Source organism: Ananas comosus, linkage group 4 (genome assembly GCF_001540865.1).
Source record: "Ananas comosus cultivar F153 linkage group 4, ASM154086v1, whole genome shotgun sequence".
NCBI classification, from domain to species: Eukaryota; Viridiplantae; Streptophyta; class Magnoliopsida; order Poales; family Bromeliaceae; genus Ananas; species Ananas comosus.
Genome location: NC_033624.1, coordinates 9139358 through 9163570, shown reverse-complemented (window position 1 = coordinate 9163570; position 24213 = coordinate 9139358). Strand labels below are relative to the sequence as shown.

Here is a 24213-nt window from a genome sequence, read left to right as displayed (position 1 = left end):
AAAATCGCAATTAGAAACATAATCAAAGAACTAGTTAGCGTTAAATTGTGACATTGTTTTCAGTGAATCCCTAAAGGGGCATCAAGATCACTACTCACATAGTTTTTTCTTACTGTGGGTCGCTTCCCCAGGCATGAGCCAGGAGTATCACTGTGCTAACGTACTCTCCAGGACTAACTACTGCCGACAGATCTCCCATCGGATGGTCAGCTTAGGCCCGTGGATTTCGTTGTGAGTTATTTGTTACCAAAGTTAACTCACTGCTTGGTAATTTAGCTAACTACTGCCCCCAGGACTAACGTACTTTCGCAGTGTTAACCAGCACGGTTTATACCAAAAATGGGTAAAGTTAATGACACACCATGCATTCATTTTTACAGTTTTCATATCTTGTTACTTTCTTTTCAGTCTTGTACAGCATTGTAGTCAGTTATATTTATAGTTGGTATACTGCTTACTTTTCTTGCCTACATATCCTGAGTATACCTAGTGGGTAGTCGCCGAAGCGCCAGCCAACCACGTAACTCTTGTATTCTCACAGCCACTTAACCATACAGTTACAGTGCAGTTTCGAGCCGAGATCCCGTGGCGGCCTGCCTTATTCTAGCTACATTCCAGAGTTTTAGGCATTACCATTTGAAGTTCATGTTCATCCTTTTGATGTACAGAACATGTAAAGAATATATAAAAGCTGTATAAATAAATTTTCCAGTCTTACTACAGTCATTCTGTAAAATTTTAATTTACAGTAATTTCGTTGTACAGTAGTTTACATCACTTGTTTTGTTGCTTGCCTTCGGCAGCCATGTATATTAAATATGTCCTGGAATTATTTATTTCTTATACATTACTCATTTTTAACTTGGCGAACGAGTTGTCGTCATTCGCAGTCTGGCGCTGACCCGGTATCGAACCAAATGCGTAACGGAACGTGACAGATAGGAGTGTATAGAGCAAGTGATAGTGAAATCTAGGGTTACCTTAAGACTTAGGATTGGAAACCTAGGCCAGGCAACGACGAGTGGCGTGAATCTAATAATACAAGCCAAACAATTGAGTTAGTTGTTAGTCAAGTCTTAATTTAATTACGGGCCTGACGAGTTGTGTATTTATATGCAACCAAAAGATTATGTTGAATGCACAACATAAACTAAGTTGAGTATAATGCACTTGAATGCTTTCGCTGATTGGTTGTCTAATAATTGAATGGTTCATTTCAGAGAAATGCCACCGGGCGTGCGACGAGAATTCAATCCGCATCCACCTCTGAGGTGGGCCAGAGCATCTGTGATCCTGATGAGGTTTAGATTGCTGGCTCAGTAGCGCGTATTCGGTTATGCAAGAACGAGAAATAGAAAAAGCTACACGGATTGTGTCGCAACAGCGACGACAGATCTTCTGGGAGTCCAGGATGTTACCTACCCGGATCCCGCCAATGTAATCGCCACCTCCTCCAAGTTGTTATCCCCTGTGGTCCTGGCCTTTCTAGTTCTGATTTCTCCGCGACAAGGCCGAGCACGAGTCATCTTATAGTACTGACGGTGTTTCATCGGTTTCATTCCCCGATGTCGAACGGTGAAAAAAGCCGATCCTTGGATACTGGAGACGGTTACACATCGATGATCCTTGTTTAGATATATATACCTTGGAAAAGGATAAGGTTCATGTTATTTCACGCATGTTTTGAAAATTTTTATGCCTAATATGGTGGCAAATGCACAAGAAAGCCGATGGTTTAACACCTTCATCGATTATCCTATGGGAGATTAGAGAGATAGTATTCACGATACTTCCAGTATGGGACAGGAAAGAAAGATGAAAGGAAGATTTAGGAATTGAGACAGGAACCGTCGTAACGGGAGTACAAACTGAGAGTTTACTCATTGTTGAACTGGTACCAGGCATGGTTCAACTGAAGCAAGATCGAGCATATTATGCTCTGACGTTGGGTTACGGCACTGAAATTCAGGCCCGACCGGCGAGGCCTCCTATGGGCCGAGTCCAGACCCCCATATCAACACTATAAGGCTCTACATAAAGCGAGAATGTAAAAGCAAGTAATAAACAAGTAGATAGAGTAAATAACATAACTCAATGAATCAGACAAATATATTTATAACATCTACACCCATTAAGAGATACTGATAAAATAAAGGAAATCATAATAGTAAAATCTGTCTCTATTACAAAAATGGTGGTCTCCTATACATGCCGGGTCAACTCAACTCTCTCAACAAAAAGATAACACAGAGTTAACCACACTATCGAACATCCTCGTAGCTCACGCTACCTCGGCGATAACCGTCCTTTCGCGCGATCCCTGGCCCTCTCCTGAGTGAAGGCTCTGAAAAACATCGCGAAAAGAGCTATAACTATAATTGATAGTTTCCCATGGCAATTACTAAGCTCGCTCTTCTCCACTAGCCAAAACAAGGCTATATATAATATAAAAGCAATAAGGAGTCATATACAATAAACTTCTGAAAGAACATAAATAAGTCTTCTACTGTGTCTCAAATTAAACATGTGCAACCAAAATGTACATCTATCCTATCATTACAGTTAAGTCGCAATCACACTAGTTTATGTGTTACCTTGCAATACATGAGTAAGAGTTCTAATATAGAACCACATTATACTATGTCTCGCACGATGCTAAAATCCATTTAAATTAACCCACTAATATTGTCGCCACGGAAAATGTTTTGGCGGCGACAATCGGTCGCCGCACGCCGCCGCCGAAAGCCCCGTCGGTAAAACTATTTGGTGGCGACAATGAGTCGCCGCTAAAAGTAGATAATTAGTGGCGACAATGTGTCGCCGCTAAAAGTCGATAATTAGTGGCGACGTACCGTCGCCGCTAAAAATTACATAATTAGCGGCGACATATCAGCGCCGCGAAAAAACAACCCGGACCGGAATATTTGATGGCGACAGTTTGTCGCCGCTAAAGTTATATAATTAGCGGCGACATATCAGCGCCACGAAAAAACAACCCGGACCAGAATATTTGGTAGCGACAGTTTGTCGCCGCTAAAGGTATATAATTAGCGGCGATGAACTGTCGCCGCGAAAACTTTACAATTTATGGTGGCGACTGTCGTTGCCACCATTTTCTGATATAAAATTAATTTTTTTTAATTAATTTTTTTTAAAAAATAATTAGTAGTAATAAATATTATTAATTTAATATAAATTGCTAAAAAATAACATAATTTCTCATTCTTAATTTTTAACCTTTAATTTCAATTTAATTCTCTCAAAACCAAATAAAATTTAGGACAAAAAGAGCCAATTCTCATAAATATGATAGAAAGCTTTCCAAACAAATCACAGATCAACAAGCAGAAATCCTACATTTTGCATCGAAGTATCTCTCACAACAGATAAAAGTTTGGGACAACATATATAAGTAAGACTGAATCATCATATATAAGTAATACAATCACCCAACACAACCAAAAACAAAACACAATAATAGTATTTTGATCATTTCCACATGCTATCAAATGTAAAGTTTCAAAATATATCTAAATTCTTAAACTTGATTCAATACATCGCCAATGACCTGCCAAAATATTTCTCGTCACCACCTCTTATAAATCTGCAAATAAAAATAAAAATAAAAATTAGCTTTTCAACATTTGTTGATCCCTGGACTGATAATGCAAACAATATAGAAATAAAGAGGCCAAGTACGTAGATAATAATATTGGCTATGAACTATATAACAGACAGAAACCGACATTAATTCAATTCATGTAACCAAATATTGAGCATTAAGAGTAACAAATAAACTGAGTAACTTTGAGAAATTAGAATAATAATTACAAATATGACTAGTATTACATAAAAAGAAATTACAAAACAGGATACGAATGCGAATGAAGTAACAAGTAACGTTTATTTCAGCTCATGTTTCAATCACAAACAAAACAATCAGATTTGAAGGGCTTCAAATCTTATTTTCTTAATCGTACGGTATTAGTTATGATCCCTTTTTTGGCCAAAGTAATCAAAATTCCGAATGAATAAAATCGTACTGTTCATCAAAGTTATTTCAAGCTTTCAAAATTGTTGCATTTAAATACCATAACTTAATTTAGTTGGCTAAATATTTATTATCGCTAATATAGAGGCAATGTAGTAGCATGTTGTGACCGATGAGGCATCAATAATTTAGATATCACATCACTTTTATATCAACAGCACGTTAAACTTTAGTCAACTAAATTAGATTATTGGACTTGATTGCAACGAGTCTGCAAGTTCGAATCAGAAATTACAATAAATTAAAATTTGAGAACCTAAAGTGTCACCTACCTCATAGTTTGAGGACCAAACATACAATTTATCCTTGAAATTACATTACTGTAACTAACAACTAAAACGACATAAATTACCTCACTATTACTAGTTAAATATCATTTCTCTTTCCTCGGAAAAACATAGGACAAAGAAAGCGTGCCAGATGAGTAACATAAAAAATATCAAATTTCAATAACCAATAAACATGTTCTACTAGGAAAATTTCCATTTAACCTGAGAGTTATAGCCAACTTGAATAGTACATGGTATTAAACATTCAGCTATAAAGAAACAATATGGCCAACAAGATGAATGCACCGGACATGACGATGTTGAGAGGGATGAACAAAACACATAGAACATAAGACTGGAAATCAAGGTATTAAATCGAACAGATCTCGACAAATATGCATGGGAAAGATTATGAAATGGCCAAATAGAAATCAGAAATGTAAGCACATGTATTTTGTCCATTACTGCACCTTAAAAAAGATCAGATTAGTAACAGTTATATAGGTTACTTTTCTTCACAAAATTGATTGCTGTTGATCGAACTGTTCCTGCTCTATGCTTCATTGTAAACAACAGTCAAATAATCTCATTTTTTGGTATAACCGATTGTCGATATTCATTACAAGATAGTAACAGATACTTGAAATTAACAGATACTGATTTTTTATTTTGTTGATTATTATCAAAACTCAAACCAGACTAATCAATACACATCATTAATGCAACAATTAATTTTTGAAATCAAAATTTAAAAACTTCTGTGCACCAGTTGGTTATGCGAATATCCTCTTCTGAGAGATATATGCATTTTTAAAATATATTTATCATTCTGTCTGCCAACTCTCCTAATCATGAAGCACAGCCAGTGTTGTGCTTTTCCCATAAATTTTTCTCTAAAACTTGCCAAAGTAGAAACTACACAGGACGGACCTGACTCATCAGAATAAGAATCTGGTTACCAAGCAAAGAACTATAAGAGATAGAAAAAAAGTAGCTGGATCAAATATTGCGAAATCAGTCAGACAAAATGAACCATGAGAACATACCGCGTGCTGCAGCCTCTTCCCTTCGTTTAAGTTCCTGAGCAGCACATGCAAATAATGCAATAAGGAACCAATGAATGAGGAACCAATGACTTGAAAAGGTGATAAAAGGAGTACGAAACTTGCAATGAGAAAAAAATTCAAAGGGTGTCCTCTGATTCGAAAACAAATTGATACAAAAATCCCACCTAGATCTAGAAGCTTCATGTGAGGTCTATCATATATATCCTATTTGCTTACTAAAGAATCCCTATATATATATATATATATATATATAGGGAATGATGTGTCATCCAATCTACCGACTTGATTACAATCCATAATGATACACTATAATCTGCAAAAGAAGTAATGCTGGAACTGTCGAAGTTTCAAAATCATACAAGACTAGTCTCTGGCAGAACTTCAATGGCAAATACCTTTTCCCTCTTGCTTAGTTCTGCCTCCTTTGCTTGGAGTTCCTTCTCTTTTTTCTTTAAATCCTTGGGTGGAGTAAACAAACAGAAGAAAAACACACAATCAATACAACAAATAACAAAAATCACATAACCGTATACAAGACTAACATATAAAGTTTTATTTAATATAAATAAAAGAATGCTCCAACCAGCACATCTGTGCAACACACAAAGAAATGGTGGATCAAGTGCCTGGCTACCAAGAATAGATTTTTTAAGTACAATCGAATTCAAATCACTATCAAAGATCCACATGCATAAACTAGTTGTTTTCTTGCCACCATAACTAACATGCTATTTGTAATTGGCCTAACATGTATCAACATGCCATTTTGGTCATAGCAGCCCAAAATGGCATGTTGATGTATAAAACAACATCACTTAGTTGGTGTTACTAAGATTAATATGATGAAATCCAACACAGGATATCTAAATATGATTGGACCGCACTACCTAAACAACAATCAAATAAGAAGTATTGGCGAAACAAATCAAGGATGAAGGAACGGGCAGCAGTAGCACTAGGAAAAAGAAAGGTGCACATGTGAAACTTTCATCCATGACACAATTGACACTAAACCACGAAGAAATTAGTTTCTGCAACCACATCTTACAGGTACTTGATCCATTACATAATTAAATATAAAACGTCAATGAAAACTAACATGGCATTGCTAAATATTGTAGACAATCTTCCGAAAGATGACGAATCCACTCTTGATTTCCCATTAAACCACATGTCCAGTTGATGGTAATCACCGCGAACTATGCTCAGCGGTACTATAAAAGAGAAAAAGCCATAAAAGTTCAGTTCTTGGTCACATTACATCTGCTAAAAAGGAAATTTCAAAGCAAAGGACAGAAAACTAGTGGAAAAATAATATAGGATTGAAAGCAGCAGCATTACTACTTGCACTGATCTAAAATTTCCAAAAGGATTAATTGGCCCAGGCCACAATACTTATCAAGGGTAACATTTATATCTTTGTTCTATAATATCACTAGTGAGATAGCTACAGCGTATATTAAATTTTGAAATGGTGCACGCGGCCATTGAGAAAAGTGATTATGCCATTACCTATTAGGTGAGAAATTCAATTCTACAGCATTTAACAACATATAAAATGAGTGCACTTCTTATCAAATCATTGACGAGGTAATAATGCATATTGTCGCTACATATGTTCATGCAGGCAGACACAAAATAAGTAATATATTGACCACCAAGAAAATAGTGAGGCAATAGACGAATACCTAATCTAAAATGGACAAAGAATCGATCTGCAATATGCACGCTATAATGAAGTGAGACGCTTTACAGTAAAGTAGAAGTTTGTTGGGAGCAGCATAATCATGTTTCATGCACTATCACAGTTTGTCTAAGTAGTTCCTTAGCTTCAACTAGGCGTGCAAGTCAAGAGTATCAATACCCTGCTACAGATAGCACATTAATGTAACTAGTTAAATTGTCGAAACCTTGCAAATCTACTTGATAAGCATTCTATAATATTTATAACATGATTTTAATCATCAACTTGCACAACAAAATCGGCAGACGATCTGTACCTATAAAATGATGCACAAGAGAAATGGTAAGGGTCCTAGGAACCATAACTAAACCGATCATTCCAACGCCTTTACCACAATTACAAGTAGATTTTAAGTGGTTCAAGATATTTTCAAGCAACTGAGCAATAACGAGAGGCAGATAAAGTCTCCAACTTCTAGGTGATGAACCAAGTGATGTCTGAACCTTAAGGCAACAAATTCAATACCCAATGCCTCCACACTAATAACTGCAAAAATTCTTATGAGGCATCTCGAAAGTTCTTTATAAATCATAAAGCTCATCGAATGTTAAACTTGTACCATTAAATGCACCTTTCCTACTAACCAAGATTGACATGACTGACACATACATAAATACTTAGAAAATCGTAGCCTAGCAAGAAATATTAAAATCTCTAGGTTTAAACTAGCATTTCATAATAATGAACACCATCCAACAGCATGGATTTCATGTGCAAGCAACACTATCAAATATCAGACACTAAAAGTACGTATTTAACTGCGCACCTAAATGCGATTAATTAGGCATTCCTTAACCTGTCAATCTTATTTTCCTCCAGTTCCAATTTCCAAACATATCCTAAAAATTTCCACTCCTTTTTCTACTGCGATCATTTCTTTGGCGCGAATTATAGCTCCTATCAAAATTTTTTTTTTTTTTTCCTTTTTTCTGGTGGCGAAGAATTATCAAGAGAAAAATCCTTACTAACTAGCAATTCCTTGGATTGTTATCTGCACTCAAAATATCACCACACTATTACCTCCTACTTCATAAAGCTTTCCGAATAATTGAATTCTCACGTTGTTGTGGCAAAAGCCCCTTTTCGTGCACCACCCGACCTACATTTATTAACGTTTAAATATTAGAAAAAAAAATTAAAAACTGAGGCAAAATATTAAAGAGTAGAGTGATTTAGTAATTTTTACTACCCCAATTCAGCAACCTACGATTCTTCAGCGATTTCTCAGCGATTTCCACCACGACGATGACACCTCGTAGATCTGGATAGTGGGATGATTCCCCAGTTAATTTAAAGAGAAAAAGAAAAAGAAAAAAAAATAGGGGAAAATAGATTAGAAAATTAGGCCACAGAGAGGGAGGGAGGGTTACATGGTGGACGAGTTGGGTCGAATCTGTAGACGCGCAGGGACGGCTTGAACCTGCGGCTAGCCTGCAGCGAAGGTGCGGCTTGAACCTGCAGCTCACCTGCAGCGAAGGTGCGGCTTGAACCTGCGGCGAAGGTGCGGCTTGAACCTGCGGCTCACCTGTAGCGAAGGTGCGGCTTGAACCTGCGGCTCGCCTGCAGCGAAGGTGCGGCTTGAACCTGCGGCTCGACGAGGCGACGCGCAGGTGCAGCTCGACGAGGCGACGCGCACGTGCGGCTCGACGAGGCGACGCGCAGGTGCGCTAGCCTGCAGCGAAGACCCCCGTGGGGGTGCTAGAGCCACAGGCGGCAGAGGCCCGCCGTGAGGTGCTACTTCAAAGAAGCAGTTTTCAGATTAGGTGTTTAAGCTACTTCAAAGAAGCTTAACAACTTCATCAGATAAGACACAAACAAAACAACCTCATCATGCGATGAGGTTTGCTACTTGCGCAGGAATCAAACAATGTTAAAATATCTTTAGGATAAATGCAGATAAAATGAGGGGAAACAGAGTTGAAGCATTAAAGATTAACCTCTTAATTTGCTCCAAAAGAGGAGAATTTCTTTCTTAAACATTTTTCACTTATCTGGCAATAGAAAATAAAAAGAAAGAAAATGCAATACATGGAGTCTTTCTCTAAACCTGCACCAAGAAAATAGAAGAACACATGCACGCAGGAAGACAAAGGATGTCCTAATTATCCTTAATTTCTTAAAACAACTCGAATGCTTAGTCGTGCTTCTGTAATTTACCCTGGAAAGAAGTTACTGGCCTGCAGCGAAGCCCCCCGTGGGGGTGCTAAAGCCACAGGCGGCGGAGGCCCGGGGCTCGCTTCCGCTGAAGACGGAGGCGCAGGGCTTGGCGGAGGCGCGAGGCTTGCTGGAAACACAGGTGGAGGGGGCGGAGGGGACGAAGTTACTGGCCTGCAGCGAAGCCACCCGTGGGGGGTGCTAGAGCCACAGGCGGCGGAGGCCTGGGGCTCGCTTCCGATGAAGACGGAGGCACAGGGCTTGCCGGAGGCGCGAGACTTGCTGGAAACGCAGGTGGAGTGGGCGGAGGGGACGAAGAGCTAGGAANAAAAGCCCCTTTTCGTGCACCACCCGACCCACATTTATTAACGTTTAAATATTAGGGAAAAAAAAAAAAACTGAGGCAAAATATTAAAGAGTAGAGTGATTTAGTAATTTTTACTACTCCAATTCAGCAACCTACGATTCTTCAGCGATTTCTCAGCGATTTCCACCACGACGATGACACCTCGTAGATCTGGATAGTGGGATGGTTTCCCAGTTAATTTAAAGAGAAAAAGAAAAAGAAAAAAAAACAGGGGAAAATAGATTAGAAAATTAGGGCACAGAGAGGGAGGGAGGGTTACATGGTGGAGGAGTTGGGTCGGATCTGTAGACGCGCAGGTGACGGCTTGAACCTGCGGCTAGCCTGCAGCGAAGGTGCGGCTTGAACCTGCGGCTCGCCTGCAGCGAAGGTGCGCTGGCCTGCTGCGAAGCCCGCCGTGAGGTGCTGCTGGCCTGCAGTGAAGCCCCCCGTGGGGGTGCTAGAGCCACAGGCGGCAGAGGCCGCCGTAAGGTGCTACTTCAAAGAAGCAGTTTTCAGATTAGGTGCTTAAGCTACTTCAAAAAAGCTTAACAACTTCATCAGATAAGACACAAACAAAACAACCTCACCATGCGATGAGGTTTGCTACTTGCGCAGGAATCAAACAATGTTAAAATATCTTTAGGATAAATGCAGATAAAGTGAGGGGAAACAGAGTTGAAGCATTTAAGATTAACCTCTTAATTTGCTCCAAAAGAGGAGAATTTTTTTCTTAAACATTTTTCACTTATCTGGCAATAGAAAATAAAAAGAAAGAAAATGCAATACATGGAGTCTTTCTCTAAACCTGCACCAAGAAAATAGAAGAACACATGCACACAGGAAGACAAAGGATGTCCTAATTATCCTTAATTCCTTAAAACAACTCGAATGCTTAGTCGCGCTTCTGTAATTTACCCTGGAAAGAAGTTACTGGCCTGCAGCGAAGCCCCCTGTGGGGGTGCTAGAGCCACAGGCGGCGGAGGCCCAGGGCTCGCTTCCGATGAAGACGGAGGCGCAGGGCTTGGCGGAGGCGCGAGGCTTGCTGGAAACACAGGTGGAGGGGGCAGAGGGGACGAAGTTACTGGCCTGCAGCGAAGCCCCCCGAGGGGGTGCTAGAGCCACAGGCGGCGGAGGCCCGGAGCTCGCTTCTGATGAAGACGGAGGCGCAGGGCTTGGCGGAGGCGCGAGGTTTGCTGGAAACACAGATGGAGGGGGCGGAGGGGACGAAGTTACTGGCCTGCAGCGAAGCCCCCCGTGGGGGTGCTAGAGCCACAGGCGGCGGAGGCCCGGGGCTCGCTTCCGATGAAGACGGATGGAGGCGCAGGGCTTGGCGGAGGCGCGAGGCTTGCTGGAAACGCGGGTGGAGGGGGCGGAGGGGACGAAGAGCTAGGGAAAGGCTAAGAAAGAGAGGAAAGTGATCGAGACCATGGTTTGAGATGGGTTTAGAAGTAAGGTTAAAATTTTTTACTATTTTTAAATATAAAAAGACAATAAAGCCCTACAATTTAATGCAATGTATATAGAGTAAGTGAGGGTAAATTGGTCTTTTTGCATAGAGGAGGTCTCTGCCGAAAAAAAAAGGAGGGAACTTTGGCGCGGTAAATAAGGAGATATTGTGGCGACAAATATTGCTACTAATACTCATTTTTCGGCGGCGACTCGTATATGTCGCCGCCAATAATCCAATATCGGTGGCGACCCTATATGTTGCCGCCAACGAAACCCGTATCGGTGGCGATTCCTATATGTCGCCGCCATTTTTATGAATTGGCGGCGACTCTTACATGTCGCCGCCATAGAGTAAGTGAGGGTAAATTGGTCTTTTAGGCATAGAGGTAGGTGAGTGCTGAAAAAAAAAGAGGGAACATGCGGCGCGGTAAATAAGGAGATATCGTGGCGACAAATATCGCCACTAATGCTCATTTTTCAGCGGCGACTCATATATGTCGCCGCCAATAATCCTATATCGGTGGCGACTCTTATATGTCGCCGCCAATAATACTGTATCGGTGGCGACTTTTATATGTCGCCGCCAATAATCTCGTATCGGTGGCGACTCCTATATGTCGCCGTCATATTTAATACATTGGTGGCGACAGTACTTGTCGCCACCAAAAAGTCGCCACTAAAAAGCATTTTTGTTGTAGTGAACAGAGCCCCCTTACAAGCAAGACTTTTCTTATCCACACGAAGCAGTATCATGCACCAACTTGTACAATGCCATATATGATAAGGGTACAAAAAGCATCAAGGCGATTACTTCTAAATTTTTAAAGCTACTACAACCATATTCTTCAAGTTGACAATATTTAATATCTTTCCAAAATAATACAAGTCTTTTCATGTTCATACAAGGGTACACTCTAAATCTCTTACTCAATCTAACTATTCCGAGACACCCTTGCCGTGGTCTTCTCCTCACCGGCGTTAATAGAATCTGAAAAAAAAAAAAACAACAAAAGGGTGAGAACTTTAAATAAATTTTCAATGGCTGCAACCACTGAAAGTCACGTTATACGGTCACTCGGTCCAAGGAATGTATTAATAGCAAGTAATAATAAACAACAACTATTACTACAATAGAAATGCATGTAAGTAAGAAATATCTATAATGAGTCATATGTAATTCTTTTCTTGGTTAGTGAATCTTATTTCACCTGTATGTTCATCTTTATTTTTTCTTTTTTTTATGGTTGTGCTAGTTTTTTCTGATGAGATGGATTTATGGTAAAAAATCCTACTTGACACGGCATCCCAACATTAAACCTAGTGGCGTAAAACGCCCCTCTCAGCGACTATATCCACTGAAAATAATTTTTTATAGTTCTCATGCCCGTGTCGTTGTTTTTTTCGGAGTCTTCTTCTCCTGTGGGATACCCAGGCAAGGGCATCGCTAGTCGATAGCTCCCTGCTCATTTTAATACAAATTAGAATTGGGACCCTGCAAACATAGATGTAATATTTTTGGAATGTTCTCCTTTGGACTAGTTGTTGAACTTTATTTTGGGGTTGGAAATGTAATAGAATAATTATGCTTTATTGTTTGATAATACTCCTTTACAGATGTTTTCCTTATATGCGCATTGTATATGAGTCAAATGTAGTATTTGTTGATTATCGTTTCGTGCGTATAGAAAAGGCCTGTACATGCGGCGAATCAAGGCAGTACATGTCGACGGAGGGTTTTGCTGAAGTCCGGAGAGTGACATTATAACTATGTAATTTTTAAATAATTTATATATCCTTTCGTGAAGGGATGCTAAGAAAACTAAATTGAAAAGAGCATAATTTCACAACATGGAATCAACAAAAAATTGTCTTTATCGTTATTTTGGCAAAATTTACATGTTTTTAGACGGGCGATACCGCTACGTACGGACTCTAAATTTTTTGGTTTTATATATTATATTAGATTAGACCGAACTTAAGTTAGAGTTAATTAAATCCAAACTAAATATGAAATGCGCAAAATTTGGCCCAAATTAAATAAAAAATTGAACTCAACACCGGAAAACAAAATTACAGCTTTAAATCAAGTCATCTTAAATTAACATGGCTATAGGCTCGGATTGGCCTGTTTTTTGCCTTTTGACAACCTACTTTCGCCTCCTCTAACTGTAGTGCACCAAAAGGTTTGATATAAAAATATCCTTTCGCATGTAGCTTCTTTTTTAGTTCAAAACCAAAGCACTAATTGAACTTCATGGCTGCCCTAACTATTTAATATGAGAATTTTTTGTTGAAAAAATCTTTCTAAATTGTTAGTAAAATTTCCTTTTAAATAATTTTGAACGAAAATAATTTAACTTCAGTTTTGAAAACCGCAAACAAGAATCAATAAGTAAATATTATGAAGAAGAGAATAGATGAGGCACGTGAGTCAAGCCGTGAAAAAGCACTGTCCTAAAAGCGAGATTATCCCTCCACGTGCAAAGCTCCGGCAAATCACTCCTAGCGATACAAGAATCACCGTCCACCCTATCGGCACGTCTTCAGGGTGGCGCAACACAAACCGAAGTAGCTTTCAAGGATCCAGCAAAATAGCAAGATGTAAAGAGATAGAATGCTCAGTGTAAGAGAGGAGGAAGATGAAGATCTGGGTTGATGCTTCTGGTGCACCTCAAGTGCACCATATCCTCTGTATATAGGTAAGGTCCAACGATAAGGGTCCAATAGTAAGGGTCCAACGGCTCAATCTCGGATAAGCCGTTGGCCCTTAGCGAGGTTGGACCGGATCTGGACAAAATCCAGATAAGGCCCTTACCAAGGTAAGATAATCATTGAGCTCCAAAATAAAAATCCTAAAAAATAAAAATAAAATACAATGACTAAGTGAACCGAGTCCAAGACAGCATGTGCCGCTGCTCGACCCGACCCATGCTTGTGCCGTGCGTGTGTTAAGTTGAGAGGTTTTTTCTCATATTCTCCAAAGCAACTAAGTTGAGAGTGAGAGAGTATATAAAGAGTAGCAACATGTCTTTAATTTTCAATATGGAACTAAACCTCATATATGAAAATCAAAACACGGGCACCCAAGAAAGGCCCATAGAGTTTTAGGCTGCCCAGGAGGTCCAAGGGCTAAATAGAAGTTTTAAATCATTGTTTTTAGAAATTAATACTTACAATTTTTTTGTAATAAATTGTATTGTAAATGGGAATATCAAAGATTTTTGTTACGGGAGTATTCACGTGACTTGATAGACTTGCAAGGGTACATAAATAAATGCCCCACTACAAATGGAAACTAAAAACTTCATAAATTTCTTTTGCACCTTGTTAAAAGTTTAAACAAACAATAGCTCATGATCATAATCCACCAATTCTTTGCACTTGAGTATCAACATTACATTGATCTGAATCCTGACTAATATTGGTTTTTCTTCTTTTTCTGTTGGTGCCTTTACGATACAAAAGCATCAACATCCAAGCCTAAATAATGAATGAAAGTTCAAAGCATCAACATCCAAGCCTACATAATGAATGAAAGGGAAAAAAAAAAAATTTAATTATTAGAAGAATGAAAAACAAAGAATAGAGGAATCAATATATTCCCTCTCTCATCTTCATGTCCTACCAAGACATCCCCATGCATCTCTTCCTTTATGGATTCCAATGATTAGTCACTATTTAAAAAATTGGCTTTAAGTTTTATGAACATCATAGCCCCTTCTTCATTTTATTCTCCACACCCTCTGATACCTCCTCTTCTTTTCTTTGTACAATCTTTCCATTTTCGCTAGCTTGTTTACTATCGCAAGTCTTGATTTTCCGACTTTGTAAAATCAAATGAGTTCCTTCTCTCCTCTAACTAACTTTTCTTTCTTTATTTTTCTAATATTTTTCCCTCTTTTTTTAGTTTCTTTTTTGCCTTCCAATATCTCTACTTATTTTTCCTTTTAGGTCGCCCCCGTCTTAATCTCGACTTTCGATTGTTCTCTTTTTCATTTTTCTAAGATTTGACAATGAAACTTTTGTGCTTCATTTCTTTCTCATTTTACTGTAGTGATCAAATTGTTAATCTCCCTATGACTATTAATTTCACTATCCCTAGGGCTTCCTCTCTCTTTCTTGATAAAATGAGTTAGTTATAAGTAAGTACTCATTCTTCTAACGTAGGTGATGAAGACCTATAAAGATCATAGGGAGCCCAGAGATGATCAACGGAACAAGGTTTCCTCGAGTCGAGCCTCAACCAAGGCTTTCCCTTCCCACTCCAGTGGAGGAGGCTAATGGGCCCTGGGTGGAGACTCCTGCACTTCCCCTCGATATTATCCCCACCTAAGCCATGTTGGTTCCAACGGTGGTCCACCGCCTTTATGTTGCCGGCAAGCACCAACAAGAAGGGCGGCAGCGAGCCAAGGTGGTATATCCTCTTTTGCTTCTGCACCCCCATCCAGTCCTCCACCATCCTCGTGTACCCTCGCTTCCTCCACATCACCACATCAATCACCATCACTCCTGTGTTGAAATAGCACGGTCGTTGCCCCTCGAATGTGGTAGCAAGTGTTGGGTCCGACCAGAACGCATCCGTGAAGTACTTGGTGAAGTTGGCATGGCAGTATTCAGGAGCAGCGATAACTCGGCCCTCAAGATCGACCTGCCAAAGGTGGCGAATGTCGTCGACAACAATAATGTCGGAATCGAGGTAGATGGTGCGGGTGACGTCGGCCGGGAGGACGTCCGCGAGGTAGATACGAGCATAGTTGAGCGGCTGGTCGAGAGCGTGGCGGATGGAGCGAGAGATACGGCCACGAACACAGGAAGGGTCAAATCGATAGACACGAAGGTCAAGGTAGGGAAAGGTGGTGCGAATGGATGCGAGGAGATTGGAAGACGACGGAGAGGAGACAAGGAAGTGAAAGGTCACACTCTCCGGACAGGAGGTGTGCTGGAGGATGGAGAGGACGGCAGCCATGGTGCCGCGGAGGTAGTTGGCATCGAGGGTCATAGCAATGTCCACACGGGACGACAAGGAGCATTCTTCGCCGTTGCGGAAGGCAGGGGCCTCACGAAAGGCCGGGAAGGAGAGGGAAGGCTGACGGATGATGTCCACACGAATGCTGTTGGTGGCGAGCACTTCACGACTAACGGTGCCCGCGAGAAGGACAAGTAAAGAGTAAAATGGGATGGATAACGAGGACGAGGACAGGCGGCCCCCATTACGGCGAGGGCAACGGTGGGCCATCCTAGTCCTGTCCGAAGAGGAGGGGAAGGTATCAGAGGGAGAGGGGGAGTAGGAGATGTAAAGAGGAGGAAGCCATTAATGCTGAAGAAGAATGGGGCCGGGAGAGGGAAGGTCAAGCTTTAGTTGGGAGGTGGGTAGAATTGTGAGGGAGGGAGAGAAGGACGGAGGAATATTATCATATATTGGTGTGAGCATTGTTATTATTGTTATTATTAGTTAGTAGTTACGCAATGGTGGCGAAGAGGCCTATTATTAGGGACAGCTATCTAGTGCAAATGAATTGCCTTGTTAGTTTCTTATTAAGTAGATTGAGATAGAAAGACACGTTGACTGGTGGCGTTTTTGGTTAGAGTTAAGGAGAACGGTGAAGACGTGATCACAAGTAATTTCTCCCATTCTATTCTATGCCATTTTACTGATTTGGACGGAGGGAGGAGAGAGAGATATCAAATGAAAGAATGAAAGGAAAAAATAGAAGAGGGGGAATATAATGGGATTCGTATATATTTCCCTGTCGATAGTGCTAGTACGCGGTTTACCCGTCGCTATATCCTTGTAATTTCCCCGCGTACGTCAACCAAAATTAACCAATCAACAACTATTAAAACCAACAGAAATTGTGTGGAAGAAATTGTAAAAAGTGTACATTTTTCGTTGCGGCTATCCCTACAAGGACAAAGTGCTAAACTATACGGAGGAGAGAAACGAAACAAAAATGTCAAGAGGATTTCCTTGTAGAAGATATTGTAAAAAGTTGGACTCCTTTCATTCAACTACTATTTTTAATTGTTTGATGGTTGAGATTAAAAAGAAATTATAATGAACAACACCAAGCCCCTTCCATATGATATCCTTTATAAGAAGCTCTTATTAAATTTATCTGGAGAACCCTATAAAAAAAAATTTAAGAAAAAAAAAGAGAGAGAGACAAACAGGCCCATAGTGAATGCAACTTACAAAAATATAATTATGATATATTTAGTAGGTAAATGTATTTGGAGCTTCATTGAACTTTGGTTGATTTGAAAACAACTATTAATTTTACTTGTTTGGTTCACGTAATTTAAAATTTTCATTCGCAATTAACTTTTCAAAAAAAATTATTCTTATAATTGAATTTTTGTTTTATGAAATATTTTTATTTGGTAAATATCTTAGAATACTCAGGAATATATTGTTAATATATTAGGTTCACAAAAATTACCCAACTATATCAGTAAATTACCACAATACTTTTTTTGTAAGGACTAATTTTATATGTTATTTTCCTCTAAATTAACTATATAAAAATCATAACTATTGACATATATGAAATCTATTTAAAATTCTTAAATTTAGGGGATTAATAACTTTATTTGTCTTTGTACTCAATTTAAAATTTTGAAATACGATATAAAATTTGCTAAAAGGAATTTTAGTATTTTTAAATCACTTTTCTTTCAGAACAAATTGCCAAGGGAGAAGGTTGGTTTCAAATATCCCACATTTAAGGGATTATAATTTTTCATGAAATTTTTTAATTTCTACATGCTAAGTCAGTATTCGATCATAAAATAAATATAGGATTTCATAATTCTGACCCCCAATTTGCAAGCATTTAAAAAAATATACCTTAAACTCAAATTGACCCTTAATGACTTTTTTTTCACTATCTTCACTTTTAGGGTGCGTTTGGTTCGCATTATGAAAGATTACTAGGAATAAAAGATATCCGAGAATCTTATTCCTATTCATCCTATTACTAAGAATGTGGAATTCCTGTGTTTGGTTCGCACGGTAATATAATTAGCCATGTTATTTAATATTACAAAAAATATACAATTTATTTATTTAATTAATTTTAGATAATGTTACCAAAAGTTTCAACCTCTTTTTAGAAAAAAGGGAGAGAGAGAGTATAAGTTAGAGAGAGAGCATAATTAAAAAAATAGAAAGAAAAATATAGTCAAAATTAGAGGGAGTGAGAGAGTTGAAATTTTAGAAAGAGAGAGAGAGAGAGAGCTTAGTTTAGAGAGAGAAAAAAAAAGTTGAATTTTAGAGAGAAAAATAAGTTTAGAGAGAGATATAAGGTTATAGTGTAAAGAAAAATAATATCAATTAGCCGGCGGGTAGGAAGAAAGAAAGATATTAGATACATTATGATTATCCCAATCCATTAATGTGAGGATACCCATCCTCCCTCAAGGAAATGAGATTAGTACTTTGGGGTGAATCTTATTCCCAAGTGAATCCAATATTACCGACTAGATTACTTAGTGCGTTTAGCCAAACACCGTCATATTTTTTTATTCCTATTGGATTAATAGGAATCTTTAAAAGATAGCGCGAACCAAACGCACCCTTAGTTTATCTATATGCCCGGCCTGAGAAACTATTACTTAATTGCACTCAATGTGTTTATGCATTTGTATATCTATATCATGTCTTCATCCATTTTTAATCCATGTTCTATTTTGAATTGAACCATAGTACAGTTCTAAAAGAGGTAAAACCAAGACCCAATGAGCAATAGAGACTGAATTATTAAATAAAATGGAAAGCGGATAAATGTATGGTTCACAAATGTAGAGAGAGAGAGAGAGAGAGAGAGAGAGAGAGAGAGAGAGAGGAGGTACCTACGTATACAATAACTTTGCAGAACTATCAGATGACTCAAATCAAACTAATTTGAAAGGTACCAACCGTCCCTAGAACAAGTGACAAAGGGCTTGGTGGTTGGTACCCGAGACCCGAGTTCGAATCACATTTTCAGCTAAGTTTATTTCTAAATGAAATAAACGAAGCGGGTAGCGTGCTACCTATCTCTCTCAAAAAAAAAAAAAAAAAAAGCTAGTTTGAGAGGTTTAGTAAAATCAAAATGTTGAAGGTTTGATATAGTCATTTCTAAAGTAGTTTTATACATTTTACCTTCTTGTTAATTATATCCGCTGAGAAGGAGCTAGCTAATTCTTATGCAAAATCATTCCCTGTAAAAGAGGGTGGACAATCTTGAACAAAGACTAGTGTTTGAAGTTCCTAGAATTTCGTAGTTTACAAAAATTATTTACACATATAGAAACCGAAATGTTTTAACACACAATTTTTTATGAACTACGGAAGTCATTTGCTCATTCCACAATGCTAAATAATAAATTAATTGAAATTTTGTTGCCTTTTAGATTATATCCGGCAATAACAATCTTGAATTAAGAAATGGTAAGGCATCGTTTATTATCATATTTATTTCTTGTTTTTTTAAATAAACTTTTGCATATCCAAAAATGTACGGAGCGGACAATAAATTGCTTGCATGCAATCCTTTCATCCAAGATTTTTATTTGATAGCAAAAAATAAAAACTTCGAAGCAACTTTTTTTTTTCTTCAATTTTTTTTAAATAAATTATTACTTTTCACTTAGCCAGATGCATTGTAAACTAACCAATTATAACAATAAAAAAAAAGGTCTTTTTTCCAACACATCAAATTATATAAAATTATTGTTAAAAAGAATAAGAAAATGACAATGATACCAAACAAGGTATAAGCTTTCTTTTTACAAAATTGTTTGTTTGTCACTATTTATTTCATGGCCAGTTGATAAACTACATAATAATTTTCAAAAATCACAGAATATGATTCCTAGAGGATCCAAGTACTTCTGATCTTGGGCTGTGTGTGTGATTGGACTGACGAGGATGTCAGGGCCTTAACAGGGGGAGTTTCTGTCACACTCCAATAATTCCACTTCGGATAGGAATGGGGATGTGATTGGGTATATAAGAGACTTAGACACTAGTAATAATAACTGGGATTAAGCATTCTGGGCCAGTGGTTGGGCCCAACAAGTTATTATTGCTAGTGGCTGGGTCGTTACAGGTCTCAGGTGTATTCAAAGATAGATCTTCAGTCTGGCTATCATGAGTTGAAGATAAAGTCGGAGGATGTGCATAAGACCGCATTTCAAACGCGGTATGGGCACTACGAATTCACGGTCATGCCGTTTGGGCTCACAAATGCCCCGGCAGCATTCATGGATTTGATGAACCGTGTCTTCAAGGCTTTCTTGGATCGATTTGTCGTAGTGTTCATAGACAATGTTGGTCTACTCTTGTAGCAACGAAGAGCACGCGAAGCATTTAAGGATTGTGCTACAAGTCCTTCGGGAGGAGAAGCTTTATGCTAAGTTAAAGAAGTGCGAATTTTGGCTCCGTGAAGTTGCTTTCTTGGAACATGTGATTTTCGAGGGTGGAGTATCTATTGACCCGAGGAAGGTTGAGGCGACCAAGGATTGGCCTCGTCCGACGAAAGTAATGGAGGTCCGCAGCTTTATTGGCTTAGCGGGATATTACAGACGGTTTGTGGAGGGTTTCTCGAAGATTGTTATCCCACTTACCCGTCTTACACAGAAGAGCACTAAGTTCATATGGAGTGACGAGTGCAACCGGAGTTTTAAAGAGTTGAAGGAAAGATTGACCTTGACTCCGGTGCTCGCCCTGCCAGTTCAAGGAGAGGACTTTGTGGTGTTTAGCGACGCATCCTACCAAGGTCTTGGGTGTGTTCTGATGCAGTGCAGGAAGGTTATTGCTTATGCATCCCGCCAGTTGAAAAGCTATGAGAAGAACTATCCCATCCATGACCTAGAGTTAGTTGCAGTAATCTTCGCTCTGAAGTTATAGAGACACTACTTACATGGTGCGCGTTGCGAGGTATATGCGGACCTCAAAAGCCTGAAATACTTGTTCACTCAGAAGGAACTAAATATGAGGCAACGCCAATGGTTAGAGTTGTTAAAGGATTATGATATTACTATTCTCTACCACCCAGGGAAAGCCAACGTAGTGGCTGATGCGCTTAGTAGGAAATCAGTAGAAAATCTTGCAATGTTGGTCACGAATCAAAAGCCGTTATGGAGAGAGATGTGGCGGTTTGATCTTGAGATCGTAGCTCAGGAGGTTCCGGCTATGCTTACGGCTCTCGTTGTCCAACCGACCTTGTTGGATAGGATTAAGTGTTTGCAATCTGCAGACCCGAGTCTCCAAAAGGTATGACGCGACATCGAGAGTGGGCGCAGTGGTGATTTCGATATAGGCATCAATGGCGCGCTCCTGTATCGGAACCGATAGTGTGTGCTGAATGATGAAGAAATCCGAAAGTTGATTTTGCAAGAAGCTCATTGGTCTCCCTATAGTGTCCATCCGGACGACACCAAAATGTATAAAGACTTAAAGATGCACTATTGGTGGTTGGGGATGAAGAGAGATATCGGGCACTATGTGGCGCAATGTGTTGTGTGTCAACAAGTCAAGGTGGAGCACCGATTTCCAACGGGGAAACTTCAGAGTCTGCCTATTATCGTTTGTAAATGGGAGGATATAGTGATGGATTTCGTGGTGGGTTTATCCCATTCGTCGGGTGGCCACGATGCTATTTGGATGGTGGTGGATCGCTTGTCGAAGTCGGCACATTTTCTACCTATCCACAACACTTGGTCAGGTGATAAGTTAGTGCAGATTTACCTCGATGAGGTGGTGAGGCTACATGGGGTACCAACATTGATTGTGTCGGATCGGGACCCCCGGTTTACATCACACTTTTAGAAGAGTCTACAAGAAGCGCTTGGCACACGGCTCAATTTTAGCACCGCGTTTCATCCTCAAAGCGACGATCAATCGGAGAGAACGATTCAAGTTTTGGAGGATATGCTACGAGCGTGTGTAATCGATTATAATGGTGGTTGGCATGAGCACTTGCTGATGGTCGAGTTCGCCTACAACAATAGCTACCAAGCGAGTATAGAGATGGAACTGTTTGAGGCTCTCTACAGGAGGAAGTGCTGATCTCCTATACATTGGAGTGATGTTGGCGAACGAATGGTTTTTGGTCCCAATGTTTTATGGGAGGCAGAGGAGAAAGTCCGCCTTGCTCGCCAAAGGTTGTTGACGACGCAATCTAGACAGAAGAGTTATGCGAATAGGCGCCGACGGGATCTTGAATTCGCGGTAGGAGACCGCGTCTTTTTGAAGATGTCACCCATGAGGGGTGTGAAGCGGTTTGGTGTTCGGAAAAAGCTGAGTCCCCGATATATCGGACCGTATGAAGTGTTAGAACGAATTGGTGCGGTAGCATACCGGCTAAGCTTGCGGGAGTTCACAATGTGTTTCACGTGTCTAATCTCCGCAAGTATGTTCACGACCCCGAGCATACTCTCTTGTATGAACCACCGGAACTTCAAGAGGATATGACATATGAGGAGTTTCCGGTATCTATCATCGCTTGGGAAGTGCGGAAGTTGCGGAACCGTGAGACTCCGTATGTCAAAGTTCAGCGGAGCAATCATGATGATCGTGAAGCCACTTGGGAACTTGAGGACGCGATGAAGGAACATCATCCTCATCTTTTCGAAGATTTAAGTGGAGGTATGAGTTTAAATTAGAGTTGAGTTAGTTTTGAGAACGAAACTCCTTTTAGGAAGGGAGAATGTAAGGTAATGAATTCTCGACGCGTACACTACAACAAGTTTGAAAATTAGCAACATAAAACTAGCAACAATTAACCAAATAATGCTATAACTACTATTTAGCAACATTTTTAGTTGATTGTTGCTAAAGAGAATAATTTATCAGCACTTTAATACTTATATCGATAAAATTGCCGCATTAGTGGCATATATATTTATATGTTGCTTTAGTTATCAGCATTTTTTAACAAATGTTGCTAATAATATCTTATTAGTGGCATATATATTTAATGTCACTTAATATTGAAATTATCCCAATACTCTTATATTTATCCTTTTCCCGCCCATGTTTCATTTTCCCATTCAATTTTGAAACAACCCTGCTCCTCTCTTTTCCCTATTTCATCATCTCTCCTCCAAAATTCTTGATTCCCTCCCTACTCCTTGTATTGTTGTCTCACTACTCCTTCGACCTCGCTGCTAGATCCATCTATGTTCGCAAGCTCGGCTCCTACATTGACTCTGTCCCCTACTTCCCCTAATACGAGTGGCTCTATTTTGAGTTCGCTAACTCAATCAGGTGCGAACCCATGGGTTTTTGCGGGGGACTTCAAGGAGTCGTCCCCACTAATCTCGGAGTTCAGGAAGGTAAGTTTCGGCAATGGCAGCTTAGAAGTGGTGAACGCCACCCACTCCTGCTAGATGTGGCACCAACGACGACGACAAGCCCCTCATCGCCGACAACCTCTGCAAGTAAAACAACTTTACCTAATATGTCTGATGAAAATGCCACACTGTACAATACATGATAGCTATGCTATGTAAAGGTTGGTATGTGAAAGTTGTCTAGTAGGTGTTTGATGAAATGCCTAATAGTAGCTATATTTTTATTTTTTAGATCCCATGGCTGTTAGTTGTGTAAGTAGTAAAGAAACTTTAATTACCAAAAAACTTATTGATCAAATATCTGGAAAAGTGTTCATAGACAGTAGTTTATAAAGTAGAAAATGATATGAAAAATTAGCAGCAAGAACTCATATTTTGTGCTAATTTGTCATACTCGCACATATTAGTTGAGGTGTTTAAAGAGTTATGCATATAAAAAAGTTTCACATTCTCTATTAAAGATCTAGCCATGAAAATTTTTGCTCTTGTGCAGAGACATATTAGTTAATTTGCCAATTATGCACATCAAACTACTTCCAAAATTGTAGAAAAATTAGTGAACCATTGGATTCCTATGTGTTGAAGAACGTTTGGGTAGGGTGTGTTTTTGTAAGGGTGAAAATAGCAAAATTCTCCTTTTTAGCATTTTATTGCTATTTATTAACTATAGTGAATGATATGTTATTTTTTTCCTTTTTTTTTTCCTTTTTTTGCAGGATTAGCGTAAATAAAATTTTTGCACTAAAGGGAGGTGTAGCAGTTTGACAATGTATGGTTCGAAAATTCTTGGAATC

The 24213-nt window shown here is 39.3% G+C and overlaps 1 protein-coding gene and 1 long non-coding RNA gene across 3 annotated transcripts; both read right to left on the bottom strand.

Moving 5' to 3' along the window:
- LOC109709039 lies at nucleotides 3337–9614 on the bottom strand. 2 transcript variants are annotated; one of them, XR_002215877.1, is made up of 8 exons: nucleotides 9289–9614; nucleotides 8502–8865; nucleotides 8321–8392; nucleotides 8152–8230; nucleotides 6487–6601; nucleotides 5783–5845; nucleotides 5367–5400; nucleotides 3337–3604 (listed from the first exon to the last, which is right to left on the bottom strand). It is a non-coding gene; the product is annotated as an uncharacterized LOC109709039 (long non-coding RNA). The 2 variants fall into 2 exon arrangements; XR_002215876.1 differs by having other exon boundaries at nucleotides 8502–9608.
- LOC109708665 (probable galacturonosyltransferase-like 4) lies at nucleotides 14435–16419 on the bottom strand. Its single transcript, XM_020230482.1, has one exon. The coding sequence runs from the start codon at nucleotides 16314–16316 to the stop codon at nucleotides 15231–15233; it is 1086 nt and encodes a 361-aa protein (XP_020086071.1). The 5' UTR covers nucleotides 16317–16419; the 3' UTR covers nucleotides 14435–15230.

Coding starts and splice junctions, on each gene's coding strand:
- LOC109708665 (XM_020230482.1), bottom strand. CDS start 16,316: ATGGCCCACCGTTGCCCTCGCCGTAATGGGGGCCGCCTGTCCTCGTCC.